The sequence below is a fragment of the Cupressus sempervirens genome, chromosome 5 (assembly GCF_028749045.1).
Source record: "Cupressus sempervirens isolate cs-2001-9-10 chromosome 5, ASM2874904v1, whole genome shotgun sequence".
Classification (NCBI taxonomy): Eukaryota; Viridiplantae; Streptophyta; class Pinopsida; order Cupressales; family Cupressaceae; genus Cupressus; species Cupressus sempervirens.
The window spans coordinates 830,900,018-830,921,545 of NC_143122.1; the positions used below are offsets into that span (position 1 = coordinate 830,900,018).

Below are 21,528 nucleotides of genomic sequence, written 5' to 3' on the forward strand. Positions count from 1 at the left end.
ACCATCTATATCAACCTCATGTCTTCACAATATTTGTTGCTCTCATGTGTCATTATTTCTCACAATATCTCTACTATGTTGACCTCATGTCTCCTATGGTATATCCCCTCCCTCTCTCTCTCATGTCCCCTTGACTTGTTATCACCTACTCTCCTTGTCTCATGTATCTTTATGTTTCACTTTCTTTCTCTCTCCTTCTCCCTTTCTCTCATATCCATATTGCTCTCACTATATCCTCCCCCTAATTACCATATATATAGCCCATGTGTCAAACCTCTCTTTCTCTTCTCTCTCTTCATTCTCCCCATAATCAATAACTACTCTCTTCCACTCTATTATCTCTCTCCTCTCACCAAGTGTTACCCTCTCTCTCTCTCTCTCTCTCTCTCTCTCTCTCTCTCTCTCTCTCTCTCTCTCACTCTCTCCCCCCCCCCCCTCCAATACCCAAATACATCATGTGATTCCCTAATTACTCTCTTTCTCTCCAGCTCATCTCTCTCTCCCACCATGTTGTCCCTTTCTACCTCATCTCTTCACCTCTTTTATCTTTCTCTTTTCTCCCACACCCTCTTAACATTTCGTCCCCTAATTACTATTTATCTCTACATCATGTCTTTTACACTCTCCCTCTTATTTCCCTCTCTCTTTCTCCCTACTTGCACTGTTTAACTCTCTCCCCTCACTCCTCTCACAATATGATCCCCCTAACCTTTTCATCCCCTATATCTACTAGATGTCTCTAATCATCTCTCGCTCACATGGCTCTTTACCTCTCGCAATTCTCTCTCTTTATATTGACCTCATGTCTCCTACCCTATATCATCTTTCATCACTCTCACACATCTCTCTCTCTCTCTCTCTCTCCCCCCCCCACCCTTCCCTCCCTCTCCCTCCCTCACTATCCATTTCCATCCATTCGATGCCCTAATTATTTTTCTTTCTATCTTACCTCATCTCTCTCCCCTATGAAGTTGTCTCATTCTACCTCATACCTTCCCACATTCTCCCTTTCTCCTATTTCCACCTCTTTTTACCATATCCTCTCCTTTATTACCATTTATCTCTACATCATCTCCCTCCCTCCTTGCCTCCTTAATCTCTTTAAGTCTCTCCTCTCCCTCCTATCATAATGTATTCCTCCTATTTACCCCCATATCTACCCCATTTCTTTCACTCATGTATCTTTATCTCTCACAATATCTGTTGCACATGTCTCTCTCTCTCACACACACAAAATCTTGGCTCCCTATTTTAAACATCTTTTATTTTCAATTAGAAAAGTAGGAAGTTTCCTATATATTTACTTTGTGCATTTAGAATATTATAACTTTGTAATATAGGTCACATAAATATTTTCATTAGAAAAGTGTAAAAAAATTAGAAATTTCTAAATAAAAATGAATTTTGTCAATATAGAAATATTTTATTTTTAATTAGAAAAGTAAGATCTTTAAATGTTTAATTTTTACTAAATTTTTATTATAGTAATTAAATTCTAAACACTTCATAAAATTGATAATTCAAATAGATATAAAAAAAACATATTATTAATAATAAATCCTCTGACCCAAATAGCAAACGAGGCCCCAATATTTTTACACTACCTTACCCAGCACCGAAATTGATGTTGCTACTAATTCAGTTGGATTGTATCTTTTTATCTTCTTTTGATAATGATTGTTCCATTGTAGAAATTATGCCCAGAATGCAGGCTATTAATTAATATGTTGTGCAATGAATCATCGTATAAAGGTTCAATTTTAGCTCTAAATTTGACGTTACTATCTGCCCTATCAAGATGATCGTAACATACCTGGCAAAAATATAATTACCCCCTGCAACCCTAACTTTTTCATGAAACATGAATGGAAATAGTTTCCAAGCAATAAAACTGACATGCATTATTATCATATGAGGAGGACAACCTGGCATTGATGATTGACAGTTTAAAATAACTCCCAGGTTCTATAAAACGCTTTAAATCACTCTTTTTTCTTTGGCCATGATAGAGTATTTAGATAGATCATTTGTATTTATTACTTAACCAATCCTTTCATACTTTTTAGTAGCTTTGGAAACACCAATAAGAACAACATCAATGTTCTCTTGAATTTACTTTTTGCTAGCTAGGAGTAGAGCTTCATATTATTAATAATTTGATCTCTAAAGATCCTATTTTTTCTATACTTCCATAAGGCCCATTAAAAAAAAGTAGTCTCTATCTTCAAAGGTCTTGCATAACTAGGCATTTCAAGGAGAAATAGTTTAAACTATACAAAAACAACCTTATACTACATAGAAAGATCAAGTTGATGAATAATGAGAAGAAAAAAAATGACTACATGTAATAGGCATAAGGTAAGTAAAAATTTATATGATCAACACTTTTAAAATCCATAAAATATAAGAGAAACCATTCACAAACAAGAGCCCTCTTTTATTTAATTTGTTGAAGATATGACTATTAATATGAACACTGATTCACCAAAAATTATTAATTATAAGAATAAGTTTAGATATCCAAACTTGATTCGACTACAAGGGTTCATCAATGTGATTATTCAAGAAATAATATGCAGATCAAATAGATAAGATATACAAGGACTAGTGTTGTAATATATGCTCATCTTTTCTCTAACTTAAAAAAATACTAGAGTAGTTAAGAATCTATTAAATAGAATAATTTTTTTATTATATGTTATATAAAAGTCAAAAAATTTCTAAAGCCCTTATCTTTTATCTTTTATATCATTTATTATTATTATTATTTATTTAAATAATTTATCATTTAGCTTAAATATATATTTTAATATTAAATTAATACTTATAGTTTACATCAAAAAACATAGTGAAGAAAATAACCACAAAAAAAAAAGGCACTTCAATTTTAAAAGATGTATAAATTATTATTAAGTTTTCCTAAACTATGTACTAAAATTAAATAGTTATATGTTATTTCTTATTTATTATAATATATTTATTCATTAACATTAATTTATATGTATTACATCTATATATTATTTACAAATGTACATATTAAATTATATACATATTATTTCATAATTAAAAATTACTTTATTCTATGAAAACATATGAGCCATCTATCAGATGACAAGTGCAATTCTAGGAAAAAATCAATGCATTCACAATCCTAATTTACAACTATTTAACCTTATTCTCACTCACCTACACCTCTACAATGACAGGAACTATAACGCATTGCGTCTCTTGTTTCATATATATAGGTATTATAATGCCACAAGTTTATATACTGGTTTGAATTGCTTGATAAGTTTAACATAATAATAAGTACATAGTGAGTAGTTACAAAATGCATACATATAGATTATAGAAAGTTTATATACTAGTTTGAATTGTTTGACAAGTTAAATATAATAATAAATACATAGTGAGTAGTTACAAGATGCATGCATATAGATTATATAGAAGTTGAGGAAACAAATAGAAATGGTAATACATGCATGACCACAAAAAATATGCATAGGACTAAATCATATTAGTTATAAAAATTTCTTAATTTTATAACTATAGGCTTGTTTCAATTTATTGTTCAAATCATTTTTCATAGCTTTGATTTGATTTGTAAATTTATTTATCTCTCTGCAAATAGATTTACTCATATATTTGTGTTGTTTATGAAAGACATTGAAATTATATTATTTTTATTATCAAATATGTTGAAAATGATTCATATATTTTTATAAATCTTAAAAATAATAATGATAGTCAATTTATATATACATTTTGATTTTAGAATTAAAAATTTAGATTATCTTAAATTATAATTTCAAATGCAAAAAGTCAATAGAATACAAAAAAAAATTAAAACAAAATAAAAAGATTGCATTTGTATCTAGATTTTATTTTTAGAAAAGTTGATTATAGAAAAAATATAGAAAGATTGTTTTCATATTAATTACAATTTGAAATTATATGCTTGCATAAATATAAAATAGAATAAGATGCTTTTTTTTTTAAAAAATATAGAAAGTTTGCATTAGGTCTAGATTTTTAGTTTTTTGGTTTTAAATTTAAGTTGATTCATTTTAGAAAATTGAAAATAGAATTTAATATAATTTTAAATTTTTAAATAATATATTAGTAAGAAGAAAAAATAAAATTTATATCTAGCACGCGCGCACACAGACATATAAAATTTTATTTTTAATTTTTAATTTTAATTTTTTAAAATTTAGTAATTATTAAGATAAAAATAAAAATGTATGAAAAAATGTAGATTACATATCTTCAATAGATATAGATAGATTTCCTTTGTAAGTAGATTTTAGTTTTAAATTTATAGTTTAATGTTATCATTTAATTTTTTATAGAAGAATGATTTTAAATTTAGAAAAAAAAATTTATTGAAGAAATCTAATAAATTACAAATAGGGAGAGCAATAGACAAAAGGTTGATAAATTTAGAAAACTTTATTATATACATAGATTATTTTGTACCATTTTGAAAAAATTCTAATACAAATGTTGTTTAAAGTAAAAATATAGAATAATTGTCTTCATATCAATTATACTTTGAGATTATATGTATGCAAAAACTTAAAATAAAATAGGAATACTTCTTATTTTTTTGAATAAATATAGAAAGTTAACATTTAAGTCTAGATTTCAGTTTTTTAGTTTTCAATTTATGTTGATTCATTTTGAAAAATAGAAATAGAACTTTGTATAATTTTAAAATTTGAAATGATTTACAAACAAGAAGAAAAATTAAAATATATGTTATACAAATTTATTTCTATTTTTTTTAATTTAGTAAGTATTAAGATAAAAATGAAATGCATGAAATTAAATATTATTTAAATACCTTTAATAAATAGAGAGGTTTTATTTGTATCTAGGTTTTAATTTGATTATTATAGTTTAATTTTATAATTTAAGGTTTTTAAAATAAAAAATATTTAAAATTTAGAAATGTTTGTCATATATGTAAATTAATTTATATTTCTTTTTATTTTAAAAAATTCATAATTATTTATTTGTTTAAAATAAATAAATTTATTTTAATTCCAACATAATACATAATATAAAGATTTATTTACCTATATTTTAATAATGTATTCTAGGATCATTATATTCTCACAACTTTTAGAACTATCCATTATGTAAATCCTAACTATAACCATAATCTCAATCCTAACTATAATCATAATCTCAATTCTAACCATAATCATTTTCCCACACCTTTAACCCTAGGCTAAACCTTAATCCAAACTTTAATCATGTAGCTACAATGTGACTTTAACTATGGCTTAAACCTTAAACATAAAGTTAATTCCAACTTAATTCAATTTTGTCTATGGATTGAAAATTTTATTCACCTACTAAAAATATAAATCCATCTATCTTAATAAATTAACCATTTACCTATCATTAGACTTTATTAAATCATAATTAGAAATTGAACCCTTACCCTAAAAAAAATGAGTTATTGATGCTTTCAAAAATCTTCTCCAATACATTAAACTTTGAACCTACATAACTCTAATACTTACACAAAATCGAATTGAATCATAATATATTTGAAACATAAAAAAGTTAACCCTAATCCTACACTATAATTAATTTTAAGAAATGTTTGTGTACCATAGCCCTAATCCCAAGTGATATTAAAAATTTAAGATATATTTGAATCATAATCCTAACTCTAATCTTGTCCAATTTGAAACATAACCTCAAACTTAACTCTAACCCTAATTAAATGTTATGTTAAATTGATAACTTAATCTAATTATAATTCTAAATTTAACCATAATAGTTCTTTATTTCCTTTCATTTACTTACACAAATCATTCCTATCGGCTAATTGTTGCACGTACATAAACGTGCAATTGCTAGTATAGTATATTAGTAGAGGATTACATATTGATGAAATTAGTTCATATGATTTTTTATCTTTTCTTTCAATTATAATTAAATATTTTATCAGTGGAAAACTTATGTTCTTGAAAGAAAGATTACAAATTCAACTCCCATATCAGATACAGAAAGACAAATAGATCCCTCTCATATATATCTTACCAATTGAAAATGTGACCCAAAAAAATTAAAATTACAAAAAATAATAAAACTTATATAATAGTCCCAAGTTACTATAAAGCGTCTAAAGAATTTTCGCTTTTTCATAAACAAATTTTGGAAAGATAATGAAAATAATGATAACAAATAGAACTTTACAAACTCCCTTGCTTTACAAAATAGAATTCTATCCAAAATAACATTTTATTTATAAATTTTAGGGAATCTCAAGTCAATTATTGGTATCAACAAAATTGAGCCTCACTCACTCACATTGCAATTTGTTTGAATGCCAATCCTTAGCAAATTTAGAAAGCAAGTGTATAATGGGCTGAAAAGATTCCATTGGTGAGAAATAGAATTTCTATATTGATACAGGAAATATTCCATTTTGGTTTTGCTTTTTCCTAAACAAATTTTGGAAAGATAATGAAAATAATGATAACAAATAGAACTTTACAAACTCCTTTGCTTTACAAAATAGAATTCTATCCAAAATAACATTTTATTTATAAATTTTAGGGAATCTCAAGTCGATTATTGGTATCAACAAAATCGAGCCTCACTCACTCACATTGCAATTTGTTTGAATGCCAATCCTCAGCAAATTTAGAAAGCGAGTGTTCGATGGGCTGAAAAGATTCCATTGGTGAGAAATAGAATTTCTATATCGATACAGGAAATATTCCATTTTGGTATCTAAGGAAAAGAGATGAGAAAACAGAAACTTGAATGTGAGATACGATATTATTGGTCAGAGAAGCGACCCACGAATCGATCATGGGCTTCGTCGTTTACTATATATTGAGCCACTATCTACATATTAGTGTAGCCACTGCCTACATCAGATTTTGTATCTGATAAAAGCACAAGCATATATATTAAGAGGATGAAGGTTGGAGAAAGTAGCCGTGGGCGATGGGAGGTTGGAGAAAGTAGCCGTATAAGAAGACAGAGGAGGAAATCCAAGAGTGTCCGGGCGGAATTATTATTTCCCGTTGGGAGAATTGGAAGGTACTTGAGGAAGGGCAGATATGCAAAGCGGGTGGGAGAAACAGCTCCCGTATACATGGCCGCCGTTATGGAGTATATAGCCGCAGAGGTATTATTAATATTTTAGGTTAAAAATGTTAAATAGTATTATCTATTTAAATTTGATGTATAATTTTTGGATTTTATTCTGTAGCTTTTTTAATCAAGATGTTAAATCATACTATATAATTCATCAATACAATGTATTTAATTAATATAAAATTACTACACAATCAAATCTAAAAACTATCTATCAAACTTTTGCTATTTAATAACTCATATTTAATTCATATAACCTGACTCAATTTGTTTCTAGCCGTATTTGAATGGCCTTTCTCATTCTGACATTTTCATTGAGGATTTAAAGTTAGTAGTGACTCACTCAGTTTTGATGGTGTTCAGGTGTTGTTTATGGCGGGGTGTAAGGCGAGAGGTATGAAGAGGAAGAGAATAACTCCTCGGCATATTGCTTTGGTGATAAGGGACGATGAGGATATCAGCCAAATTTTGAGAGGCGTTGTGATTCTGCACAGCGGTGTACACATTGAGAAGCCCGCTGAGAAGCCACCTCCAAAGAAGAAATCAGAGAAACCGTAGGAGGAGGAGAAAAGATGACTCTTTAGTCTCATGTTCATATTCATTATGGCAATAGTGTACGATGGAAACAGTTGGAGTGTAGAATTTATCTCCTCAATGTAAACTTTGAGGAAACATCGGTGTTCAATCATGTTCGTAACAGTTTCTTCTATTATTATTAGTATAAATACTATTGTGACACATTTTGAATTTTAGCCAGGCTTTAATCACTGATTAATTTTGTTTTGTATTGTACAACTGACAAATAATTAATTTTAACTTTAGCATACATGCAAGTTTTTTAATTTTACAATTTTAAAAAAATATTTTGTTAATATTTGATTGGGTTAATATATTGGTTGGGTTACTTGGTTTTTGATTTTTAATTAGATGAATGTGATTCATTTTTAATATTTTTTTAATGTAAGTGGGTTGATTTATATTTTTATATTTTAATATTACATTTTTTTATAATATAATTTTTGTCATTCAATAGAAAATACTAAACCAAATCTTCCTTATATTATATAATCATTTAAGAAATATTATTATTATAAAGATATTATAATTTATTTATAATATAATAGTATCACATGACATATTTATATATACAATAATATATATATATATATAAATAATTATATTAATAATTAATATATAAATTTAAATTATAATTAATATCATTATAGAAAAATATAAATGTATAATATTTTAATTAATTAAAATATTTTATAAACTATAATAAATTTATTAAATTAAAATTATATTTATATAAAATCTAAAGGCAAGTACTAAGCTACTATGTGACACTTGTTGTACTTGTCATACTCAAATACTATTGCATCCACCATATTCATTTCTCTTTTCTTCAGCATAATTTTTGGATACAAATGTTAATGTAAACCTTCTCAACTTTTTTTTATTAATATAAAATTAATATTCATTGATAATTAAATTAAAATTTTAATTTATTATGTACTTTATAGTTTTTTAAATATATTTATAATGATATTTAATATAATTTTTTAAACAATATAATACTTAAATATAATAAGTAAAAATGCTAATTTTATTTACTGTATTAGTGAGCTTAAAACTATTTCAAAATTAACAATAAGAAAGATAATATTTATGAACAATAATAAATCTTTTCAAAAAAAATTAACATCAACTTTATATAGTTATATTACTAACAATAGCAATATTAATTTGATTTAAATTTAGCTGACATAATAAATTATAATCACATAATCTGAAATGGTCAACTTGAAGAGCTTCATATAGTTGTTTTAATACCAAGGTACTAATATGATAAGGCACCTCTCTCATTATGTTTCTTGGAGGAATTTGGGAAAAGTCCTCCATAATTGCAAGAGGCTAATAGTGGTAAGGGATTAGTCAATGGTAAGTGTTTTGTAATTTTTAGTTTTATTTTTTTGGTAAACAGATTTGTTGTTGTGAAGTTACTTCTGATAATGACCTTGTTTTCCCTATGAACGGTGACAACTGGGCCAACAGTTGGAGAGATCGTAATTGATAACTATCAGACTGCAATCTTCCTCTACGTTTGAGAGGGGCAGCTCCCTCATAAGATATGGGTATTTGTGATTTTTCAAAATAAAGACAATTACAACTTAAACGATAGAAAGGAAACTATTGATGAGGAATGCATCACATGATTTCAGTTCTTCCTAAAATTGATGTAAATTGCTATTGAAAACAAATAAGAACTGCGCTTGAAAGATATCATTGACACAAAGCTAATTCAATGATTCATGAATATTTCAATCATACCATGAAAATACTATGCACACAAGATAAACACAAAAGACTAGATTTAATGTTGGAAACCCTTTTAGGAAAAAAACCCACTACACAAGGAAATGAGTATTGCCCTTTTTATTATAGTAACCAATATTACAATTACTAATGTACATTTATAAAAGCTCAAAATTTTTTGCAATTAGATCCTAATTCACCCCTCCTCTTAGTACCTTGTTTTCTATTAAGACATCCAACATAATTATTCATAATTTTTACCAACCCATTCTCTAGCCATAAATCTATATCATGAATTCAACTCAACATGGCTTTAATCTAGTCAATCTTGAGATTTCTCAAAAATCTTAGGGCTCATGTCAACCCTTTCCTCTGTACAATCTTAAAATCACCCTTTAATACTCCACTACACAAATTCTGATGTGCCAATCAAATTTCATAGGCTCCCAATTCACTAATTTTACAAATGTAAGAACTTCATGCATTGTGTATCATGATAACCATATGTGGTATCATTGATAATGCACCCATTGAGTCTACCTTCATAGAAATTTTAGGAATAATGACATGATATTTTGGTGGAGGACAAGTGTCACTCTTCACCAATTTACCATTACTAACTTCTTTGCCTTGATTCCTTGCTGTTGATGATGATCTAGAAGCCATTCTAAAATTTAAGGTTTGAAATTCACTTCTTGAATAACTCAATGCAAGTGACAATCAACAGTTGATGACATTTCAAAAAGAAATGTTCTCTGTCACCTTTAAAATCACTTTACAAATTGCTCAAATCACTTGGGCTCTTAGAATCTAAATGTGAGGTGTGTATAATGCTTTCAAATTTTTACTATATACCTTCATTCGTTCAAATTAAGGCACTCATAAATGTTGTGTACATTATTAGGTGGAATCCAGCTATCTTGGTCAATATTGCAATTATTAACTTGGTCTTCACTTTACATCTTAGTCCATACCATTTGACTCCACCAAAAAAATCAACTCAATCATTGTAAGCATTTGATTCATATTGAAATACTTGATCAATATAGATAGTATTATCAATGCTCGACACCTATTAATGCAATTGATTCTATTACTCGGTTCTTTCCATAATTTTGTTTGAATGCATCTTATCTTATGCAAACATGAACTTTGTCACAATTTGTATTAGGAATTGATGTAAGATGTCTCATTTTAAATATGAAATTTCATATGTATACCTTACTTGATTAGGTTGAGGTAGAGTAATCACCTTCTCCTATAGAGCTTGGCATAGACAAAATTATTTACAAGTCTTAACAAATACATGACTTGGCCTATATCTAGAGTGACTCAGTTACATTGACGAATGACGATATTTTTCTTCTATATGACTAAGTATTTGACACTAATAGATGACAAAACTAGAGAGATCAAAATTTAGATGATCTACCACATTCACTCCTTCATCCATCTTTAGAGAGTACAACACCTTTCTTAGAAATAGCTTATTTACCAAGTATTCTCCTTTATAAATACCTTCCAACTTCTTGCACAAAGAAGATACATTTTTCTCTTTATGACCATTCAATGAATAGAATCTGCAAGGCTCAACCTTATTATTCCTCTAGCCTTTTGATCCACCAGATCCAAATCTTCCTAATTTATTCATGAAGGCTTGTTGTTAAACACAACGATGTACAGATCTTGGTCAACCAATATATCTTGAACTATAAAGTTCCATAACTCATAGTTTGCACCATTAAACTTTTCAATGTCTACTATCACCATCCTAATTTCTAGAAAAATATGTTAAAAAATCATATTGAAACCAAATCGATACAAACTCCTAACCCTACCAGCAATGATAAAAATAAACTTGTTTGGCTTTGATACCAGTTGTTAGGGAAGGTAAAGTACAAAAATGTCTTCCTAGCATAAAATTTGCATGGGAAATAAACATAAGTGAATCTAAATAAAAATATGTCCAAGTAAAAGAGACTATAAAATTACTATGCACACAAGATAAACACAAAAGACTAGATTTAATGTTGGAAACCCTTTTAGGAAAAAAACCCACTACACAAGAAAATGAGTGTTGCCCTTTGTATTATAGTAACCAATATTACAATTAGCAATATACATTTATAAAAGCTCAAATTTTTTTACAATCAATCTGACTTTACACCACTTTGACACTCTACCTTCTTTAAGCCTTCATAGCTAGCCATTTCTAAGAAATTTTGAAGACATTTATTCACACTGCAAGTCATTATAGAATTTAGTATATTGACTGTCACATTAAAAAATGGTATACCTTCTTCCATTAGTGCAATTGTTAGCCATAATAGAATTGTGTGCCAACACATACTCTACTCCACAAGCATCCCCATTTATCATTATGCAAGAATTAGCATTGTACTAATAGAACATACTTGAAATTGTACTTGGCATAGGTATTGTGTCATCCTCATCATATTGTCTTTGTTGTACTTGAACTCACAATTTTAATACTTTTAATCACCATTACCATACTTTTACTTTTCATTTTTTTAGTCATAGTTATCATTTCTACACTCATACTTGTCATCTCCATACTCATACTCATCATACTCATACTCACCATCTTCATACTCTTACTTTCCATCCCTGTACTCATACTGACCATTGGTACAATATGCCATAACCATTGGATAAATTTTATATGCTAGAATCCCTATTATGGAATCGTGCATAAATTCTTCACCAAATAATGAGAACTATAAAACCCACATATGAGTCACTCTGAACTCTCTAATAAACTAAACGATGGTACTAAATTAAAATTTCTTAAAAAATTATGTAAAAACACACAAATAAAAATTGATTTTAATTTTTAGATCAATTTTTAGGTAGATTATGGTTTGGAATCTTTTACAATAGAGTAAAATTGTATTCTACTCACCATTATCGATTAGTAAGACAAAGATCCATACAACTGGATTAGAATTTTTAAAAGATAAAATATCTTGCGTGTTATCAACTGGTAAGAATTATAGAACTTATATAATCATAGATTCCTATCTATTTACAAATAAAATATTCTTGGATATGGATGGTCCTCCTTTTTTTTGGAAGCACTTTAGTTTTATTTTCTTTTTCTTTTTTGGGCTCACCACTCCTTTCACCCTATCTTTGGGCTTTGGCACTTTTATGGGCAAGATGTGTTTGAGCCCCCACCCCTTCATGGTTGGGCTTCTCCTCTGCTTATTTTTTCTGAGTGTTTCTAGCTGGGAAGGTTTCGGTGTGATTTTTTCCTTTTTGTTTCTGCTTAATTGACTTTGAAGACCCATGGTGATATGGATGTTTTCAGTTCCTTGACAATATCAAAATTTTATACCCTAGTCTTCATATGGGATAGTTTGTTTCTTATTTTTCCTTTGGGAATATTGGTGAATGATGGTAGTTTACAAGGGACCTCATTGGCTCTCAGCTATGTTTGTTTAAGTGAATATATCTTCTCAAGGGCTCTTACCCATTTTAGAGTCATGTGCTCCTTAGTTTTTATGATTTGGTGGACTCTAAGATCTATTATAAGTCTACCCATAGACACTTTTATAGAGGTTAAAATTCTCCTTTGGCCCTTGTGGCATCTATTGGAGTTCTTCTAGCATGAGGGTTCTCTTTTATTCCTTCAAAACTCTAATCCTATGGCGGTGGATATGGCATCTATGAAGGGGATGATATAAATTTTAGTTGAAGCTTTTAGCAAATTGGACATGGCCTCATTTGTTGCAAGTACTTGTAAGCTGTGTAAGTTTTTGTAGTAGTCTTCTTTGAACTTTTCCTGCCCGCACTATTTACTATATCAAGGTGGGATCCCTCTCTATGTTGGTGGAAGGGAGATACAAAGGATGCTTAGGCTCTACCTCCTTTTTCTAATCTTTGGGAGCCAAGTTCTATGCCAAAATTGATGTTATCATGACAAATTTCAGAATTAATGTAAAGAGGTTATTCTTGTCCAAGGGATTAAATAGGTCAAAGGATATATATTTGGTGTGGATGAGTGGCTAAGTGGTGAGAAGAAGCTCATATTTTTTATGAGACATGGTATTAACTTATTTGACTCATGTTTTGTGCGTTTGAGCCACAAGGTCATGTGTGGTTTCCCCCTTTATTAGGTAAGATATTACTTGATGAAAAGGCTTCCTTTTGCCTCTTGTTTAAGATATATATGTTCTCTTCTAGATGATGGACTTGGAGTATGTTTTTTCCTTCCTACATGATCTTTTTTTGGCAAGATTGTCTCCTATAGAAGTGGAGTCCAATCTTGTGATTTTTGTGTGGGAGGTAATATATTCCAAAGGAGATGGTAGTTGGACTACCAGTAGTGATAGCACTAATGTTTTGAAGGTCTATTCCTTCAGCTCTTATGGTTAAAGAAGGATAGGCTATCTATGACCTTAGGTTGGTTACTGAGCAGTTTGAGGATGAGTTTGTTTCTCCCTCTTTGATTCTTTTCATCCCATGACTCGGTAGTCGCTGATAGTTTTAAAGGGTTCACATGGGTACCTTGTTCTCGATTGTAGTTCAAGAAAGCAACTAGTATGGAGGCTTGTCCCATGATGATATTTAGCAATGTACACCATGGATTGTGGAATTTCCACATTCAAACCTTTATTATTTCTCCTCTAATTTTACCCCTAGAGACTTTTATAGAGGTTTATCTTCTCCTTTGGTCCTTGTGGCATCTACTAGAGGTTTTCTAGCATAAGGGTTCTCTTTTGTTGCTTCAAAACTCCAATTCTATGGAGAAGTATATGTCATCTATTAAGGAAATAATATACTTTGTAGGTGAATTCGTTGGTAGATTGGACATTGCCTAATTTGTTGCAAGTACCTAGAAGGTGGGGTAGTTTTGGTTGCAGTCTTCTCTAAACTTTTCCTCTCACACTATTTACCATATTGAGGTCAGATCCCTTTCAATGGAGGTGGAAGGGAGCTTTGTAACATTCCACTGATTTCCTATTATTATTGAGATTCATCAATATTTTCTGTTCAAAAATTATGATTCGAAAATAATCACCAATGTAAATAATATTTAAAATAAAAATATTGAGAGATTCGCCAATAAAAATAATTTATTTTTGCAAAATAATGAAAGACTTGCCAATAATTTATATCTTTTTCTAGAGGTGGGTTTATTAAAGTTTACCCTAGGCCAAGGTCTAAAGTTAGTTATGGAAATATTCATTGATACATTTTAAAAGTTCACCAAGGATTTGAGAACCATTAATATTTACAAAGTCTTTTCAAACTATTTATCTAATAGAAGCTCTTGTAAAATTAAAGCTCATCAAATCTTTAAGAAACATAAATTTAATTAACTAAACTAATCTAATTCTAATTCATCAATAATCTTAATTAAGTTAAAATAAATTGAATTTAAAACTTGTATAAAAAAATTATTTACACTTTCAAAAAATCTATTAATATAATTACTTCCATAAATACTATATTCTTCTTCTAAGTTTAATAACTCTTATAATACAACAATATAAAATAAAATCTTAATTATTGAAACACACATCATAAATGAACAATACAAATTAGAGTTTTTATGGAAGAAATAGTAATACTTAAAATGCAGTGTTGGCAAATATTACTTCTATCATGATCCTTGAAATTTAATATTACTTCATAAATTGGAAATTTGGTGTAATTCCATGAAAATACAATATATAGATAGAAGTATGGCAATAAGTTTAGTAAATCCACAAAAAAATTTCATATTTAATGTAATGCAGTAAATGCTACAGAAGGGCATTACTTAGGGGTCCTCCCTAAGATGCTTCAGTTGTTTAGCAGAACACCATTTAGGTTAAGCAGTAAGGAGACAAAATTAAAATTAAGGAAATTATAATAGACAAAAATAAATAAATAAATTGAAGATTGAAATTTCTTCCAGGACAAAACTCATAGAACAATGTTGAAATAAAATAAAGCTTGACATTTCTTGGAGGACAAGACTCACATAATGATGTTGAAATAAAATAGAGAGTGCAGTTACATGATGACACTGAATTAAACATTCAAGGTACAAAGAAACAAACATCAAATTCAGTTCTGAAAAATTTCTTCCCCAAGTTAAAAGATGGTACTGATTTCAAATCAATTTTTAGAAGAAGAAGTGCGGAGCTTCTCTCGGCGGAGGAGAGGATGAACGCGGGGAACCACACCGCCATAGGGAATGATGGCATTGCCAAAAAGTTTGAGCATCTAATTTTTTTCATCTCTCCCTTTTTTTCTCTTCATCCTTGTCATATTTGCAGCCCCTCACACCCAAAACAATATGCCAGGGAATTATCGTCTTCTTCTCCAGTGCCCAAGCTGCCATCGCAGAAGCTTGTAACACTTGTACACACAAACCATTATCTCAAATTCTAACAAGATTGAAATAGAACTAAATTTGATTGTGTCAATATTTTCAAATTATATTTTATTTATAACACCACTTGGTTGCAAGCATAGGACTAGATAATAGGAATACAATATTGGAAATAGGAATGACTATTCCAATAATAGTTTTCTTTTGGAATGGGTATAAGCTCATTTTAGAGGTAAAATAGGAATATGTATTCTGATTCTCTATTCTATTTAAGTAACCAAACAGAAAATAGAAAATGTATTCCAAAATTTCTATTCCTATTTCAGGAACCAAATGAGTTGAATATTAGAAAATTAAAATAAAAGAAAGAAATTATAGCCATTTTTTAAAGATTTGATTGTGTCAATATTTCTTTAATTTATTATTACTAGAACATAACAATATAGAAAGAAATAGTGAACAAATTCATCGTTTATATTAGATATGAAAAACTAAAATACAATTATTAACGTTTAATATTTCAACCACCTAAACAAATACTAAAATAATACCTCTCCAACAATGTACTCTAGGGTGGCAGCCATAAAGACAGTAGCCGACCAACGCACTTGCTTTGCATATGTTCCATTCTTCAAATACCTTTGAATTCTACCGACAGGGAATCGAACCCCTGCCCTAAGGCTCTTTGACTCTCTTCTCTCTACTCTCCTTCTTCACTACCTTCCCCCACGACTGCTCTCTCCTACTTCTATTTTCCCATGATCAGGTCCCATCTTCTTTTTCCAAATGCACTTTTCAAACAAATTGGTATGCAGACAGGGATTCGATTACTATTTGATATTTTTAATCTAGAAATTAAGTCTTAGTGTATGATGTTTATGTAGACCTATTAATTTATAGTAAAAGAGGACGGGGAAGGTTGGATTGGTCTGATCCATGGATAGCTACTCTAGCCAATAGAATCTCATCTTCCTTTCTTATCTTAAAAGAGTGAGCTAATAGAATCTTACCTTCCTATCTCATCCTTAAAGACCAAAAGGGAATATATTTCTGTCTAGATATAGAAATTGGATTTCCTTGGCTTCTTCCACCTATTGGAAACATTTTTAAATGTTGCCAAGGAGGTTGAGATTTGATTTATACAAATTCTTAATAGAAACTCACTTGAGTTCCACTAGAACTTCTTAAAATGTAAAATGTTAACTGCAGAAAATTCAAGAAAGAGAGAGTTTCTATTATTCCATTTAACTGAAATAATTTCTTTATTTCTAATATTGGAATATGATATTAAAATTGTATAGATACGTAATTAGATAATTACATGTGTTAGAAGCTTCTACGATGCCAGTGCGGGCATTGGAGAAGAAGACGATAATTCCTCGGGATATTGTTTTGGGCATGAGGGACTCCAAATATGACAAGGATGAAGAGAACAAAGGGAGAGATGAAAAAAATCAGATGCTCAATTTATTTACACTTTTAAAAAATCTATTAATATAATTACTTCCATAAATACTGTATTCTTCTTCTAAGTTTAATAACTCTTATAATATAGCAATATAAAATAAAATATTAATTATTGAAACACATATCATAAACGAACAATATAAATTAGAGTTTTTATGGAAGAAATAGTAATGCTTAAAATGCAGTGTTGGCAAAAATTACTTTTATCATGGTCCTTGAAATTTAATATTACTTCATAAATTAGAAAGTTGTTGTAATTCCATGAATTGAAATACAATATATAGATAGAAGTATGGCAATAAGTTTAGTAAATCAACAACACATTTTCATATTTAATGTTATGGAATAAATGCTACGGAAGGGCATTACTTAGAGGTCCTTCCTAAGATGCTTCAGTTGTGTAGGAGAACATCAGTTAGGTTAAACAGCAAGGAGACAAATTAAAGGAAGTTATAATAAACCAAAAAAAATTTAAAGATTGATATTTCTTCCCGAAAAAAACTCATAGAATGATGTTGAAATAAAATAAAGATTGATATTTCTTCTAGGACAAGACTCACATAAAGATGTTGAAATAAAATAGAGCATGCAGTTACAGGATGACACTGAATTAAACTTTCAAGATACAAAGAAACAAAAATCGTTCTTCCGCCAGTTAAAAGATTGTAGTGATTTCAAATCACTTTCTAGGAAGTGCTTCAATTGGGCAGCTTGGCAGAAGAAGAAGAAGTAGTGGGGAGCTTCTCTCGGCGGAGGAGAGGATGAATGTGGGGAACCACACCGCCATAGGGAATGATGGCATTGCCAAAAAGTTTGAGCATCTGATTTTTTCCATCTCTCCCTTTGTTCTCTTCATCCTTGTCATATTTGCAGCCCCTCACGCCCAAAATAATATGCCGAGGATTTATTGTCTTCTTCTCCGGCACCCGCGCTACCATCGCAGAAGCTTCTAACACCTATAAACACAAACCATTATCTCAGATCCTAACAAGATTGAAATAGAAGAACTAAATTTGATTGTGTCAAAGTTTCCAAATTATATTTTATTTATAGCACCATTGGTTGTAGGCATAGGATGGGAGAATAGGAATACAATATTGGAAATACGAATGGCTATTCCAATAATAGTTTTTTGTTGGAATGGGTATAAGCTCATTTTAAAGGTAAAATAGGAATATGTATTCTGATTCTCTATTCTATTTAAGTAACCAAAAAAAAAATAGAAAATGTATTCCAAAATTTCTATTCCAATTCTAGCAACCAAATGAGTTGAATATTAGAAAATTGAAATAAAAGAAAGAAATTATAGCCAATTTTGAAAGATTTGATTGTGTCAATATTTCTTTAATTTATTACTATCAGAACGTAACAATATAGAAAGAAATAGTGAACAAATTCATCGTTTATATTAGATATGAAAAACTAAAATACAATTATTAATGTTTAATATTTAAACTACCTAAACAAATACTGAAATAATACCTCTCCAACGACGTACTCTAGGGTGGCAGCCATAAAGACAGCAGCTGGCCAGCGCACCTGCTTTGCATATCTTCCATTCTTCAAATACCTTCGAATTCTACCGACGGGGAATCGAACCCCTACCCTGAGGCTCTTGGATTCTCTTCTCTCTACTCTCCTTCTTCTCTGCCTTCCCCCATGGCTGCTCTCTCCTACTTCCATTCTCCCATGACCAGGTCCCATCTTCTTTTTCCAAATGCACTTTTCAAACAAATTGGTATGCAGACAGGGATTCAATTACTATTTGATATTTTTAATCTAGAAATCAAGTCTTAGTGTATGATGTTTATGTAGACCTATTAATTTATAGTAAAAGAGGACAGGGACGTTGGATTAGTCTAATGCATGGATAGCTACTCTAGCCAATAGAATCTCATCTTCCTTTATTATCTTAAAAGAGTGCGCTAATAAAATCTTACCTTCCTATCTTATTCTTAAAGATCAAAATGAAATATATTCTTATCTTAAAAGAGTGAGCTAATAGAATCTTACCTTCCTATCTTATCCTTAAAGACCAAAATGGAATATATTTCTGTCTAGATATAGAAATTAGATTTCCTTGGCTTCTTCACTTTACATCTTAGTCCATACCATTTGAATCCACAAAAAAAATCAACTCAATCATTGTAAGCATTTGATTCATATTGAAATTCTTGATCAATATAGATAGTATTATCAATGCTCGACACCTATTAATGCAATTGATTCTATTACTCGGTTCTTTCCATAATTTTGTTTGAATGCATCTTATCTTATGCAAACATGAACTTTGTCACAATTTGTATTAGGAATCGATGTAAGATGTCTCATTTTAAATATGAAATTTCATATGTATACCTTGCTTGGTTAGGTTGAGGTAGAGTAATCACCTTCTCCTATAGAGCTTGGCATAGACCAAATTATTTACAAGTCTTAACAAATACATGACTTGGCCTATATCTAGAGTGACTCAGTTACATTGACGAATGACCAAATTTTTCTTCTATATGACTAAGTATTTGACACTAATAGATGACAAAACTAGAGAGATCAAAATTTAGATGATCTACCACATTCATTCCTTTATCCATCTTTAGAGAGTACATCTTTCTTAGAAATAGCTTATTTACCAAGTATTCTCCTTTATAAATACCTTCCAACTTCTTGCACAAAGAACATACATTTTTCTCTTTATGAGCATTCAATGAATAGAATCTCCAAGGCTCAACCTTATTAGTCCTCTAGCCTTTTGATCCACCAGATCCAAATCTTCCTACTTTATTCATAAAGGCTTGTTGTTAAACACAACAATCTACAGATCTTGGTCAACCAATATATCTTGAACTATAAATTTGCATAACTCATAGTTTGCACCATTAAACTTTTCAATGTCTACTATCACCATCCTAATTTCTAGAAAAATATGTTAAAAAATCATATTGAAACCAAATTGATACATACTCCTAACCCTACCAGCAATGATAAAAATAAACCTATTTGGCTTTGATACCACTTGTTAGGGAAGGTAAAGTACAAAAATGTCTTCCTAACATAAAATTTGCATGGGAAATAAACATAAGTGAATCTAAATAAAAATATGTGCAAGTAAAAGAGACTATAAAAATACTATGCACACAAGATAAGCACAAAAGACTAGATTTAATGTTGGAAACCCTTTTAGGAAAAAAACCCACTACACAAGGAAATGAGTGTTGCCCTTTGTATTATAGTAACCAATATTAAAATTAGCAATATACATTTATAAAAGCTCAAAAAATTTTACAATTAGCCTACAATGGTGTAACATGCAAATTTATGTTGTAGACAACATGTGCTAAAAATGGAGTGCAAATAACTGTGTTCTTTACATGACAACTTAGTGAATGATGCAAACTCCAGTGTTGTAGACACCATGTGTTGAATTAGAGTTGCATAGTTCTATGTTTTCAACATGACAACTCATAAAGGTGTGCAAACTCCTAAGTGTCTCACAAATTTTTATTTTTTTAAAATGCAATATAATAAAATAATGCATTAACCTAAGTAAACTTAAGTAAGGGTAAATAGTAAATACATATTTACACCAACAAAATTAATTGTAGAAAAGAAAGTGGATGGATTAGACCCAAAGCAATAGTGGATTCTGTATTTTTGGATGTGTATATTCTTATTTCAAGTTATGTCTTGAAAAAACAAATACGTTATACACGGATTACTTTGTAAAAGTGACCTAATTCATCAATTAAGTATGTCTCATTATTCAATAATTAGGGTCCTTAATGGTGGGATTATGAACACAATTCAAAGTACATTGAATGAGGGAAAAATGATTAATACAAAATGTGATTTATGTGGTGAGTTTCTTTGTTTTATAGTTATAGGGAAAAAGCTTCTAAAGTAAGGATAGTAGAAAATTAGGCCTCTACAAAGAAAATGTCCTTAAGGACTTTGGTGTGGACAATTTTATAGATTTTTAGAGTTGATGTTAACTACCACAGTTACATTTTTACCAAAATATTGATCTATCAATAACTAATACAACCACTAGGCTTATAGAATCCATAAGAGATAATTAATCCATGCCATGAACCCCATGAGTAACACTAGCCCACTATCAATAGTCCCCCTCCTTGCATCACTCACTATGAGCTACAAGGATTTAAACCTATGACAAAGCTTTAACAAAAATTATTACAATATAGGTCTTTTTTGGCATCAAAACATCAATTGTTAGTGCCTAATACAACCAATAGACTAATAGAATCCACAAG

The 21,528-nt window shown here is 29.7% G+C and overlaps 2 protein-coding genes across 2 annotated transcripts; one reads left to right on the forward strand and one right to left on the reverse strand.

Moving 5' to 3' along the window:
* Nucleotides 1-6,946: 6,946 nt before the first annotated feature.
* Nucleotides 6,947-7,686, forward strand: LOC149558457 (uncharacterized). Its single transcript, XM_089830850.1, has 2 exons — nucleotides 6,947-7,159; nucleotides 7,492-7,686. Exons 1-2 carry the CDS (start codon nucleotides 6,947-6,949, stop codon nucleotides 7,684-7,686), a joined length of 408 nt encoding a protein of 135 aa, XP_089686976.1.
* Nucleotides 7,687-17,955: 10,269 nt separating this feature from the next.
* LOC149558458 (uncharacterized) lies at nucleotides 17,956-18,961 on the reverse strand. Its single transcript, XM_089830851.1, has 2 exons — nucleotides 18,740-18,961; nucleotides 17,956-18,213 (listed from the first exon to the last, which is right to left on the reverse strand). Exons 1-2 carry the CDS (start codon nucleotides 18,959-18,961, stop codon nucleotides 17,956-17,958), a joined length of 480 nt encoding a protein of 159 aa, XP_089686977.1.
* Between the last annotated feature and the right edge of the window lie 2,567 nt (nucleotides 18,962-21,528).

Excerpts from the sequence above, each read along its gene's own strand:
- LOC149558457 (XM_089830850.1), top strand. The coding sequence starts at position 6,947 with ATGAAGGTTGGAGAAAGTAGCCGTGGGCGATGGGAGGTTGGAGAAAGT. Across the intron at positions 7,160-7,491 it reads TGGAGTATATAGCCGCAGAG|GTGTTGTTTATGGCGGGGTG; the intron begins GTATTATTAATA and ends GATGGTGTTCAG.
- LOC149558458 (XM_089830851.1), bottom strand. The coding sequence starts at position 18,961 with ATGGGACCTGGTCATGGGAGAATGGAAGTAGGAGAGAGCAGCCATGGG. Across the intron at positions 18,214-18,739 it reads TAGAGTACGTCGTTGGAGAG|GTGTTAGAAGCTTCTGCGAT; the intron begins GTATTATTTCAG and ends TTGTGTTTATAG.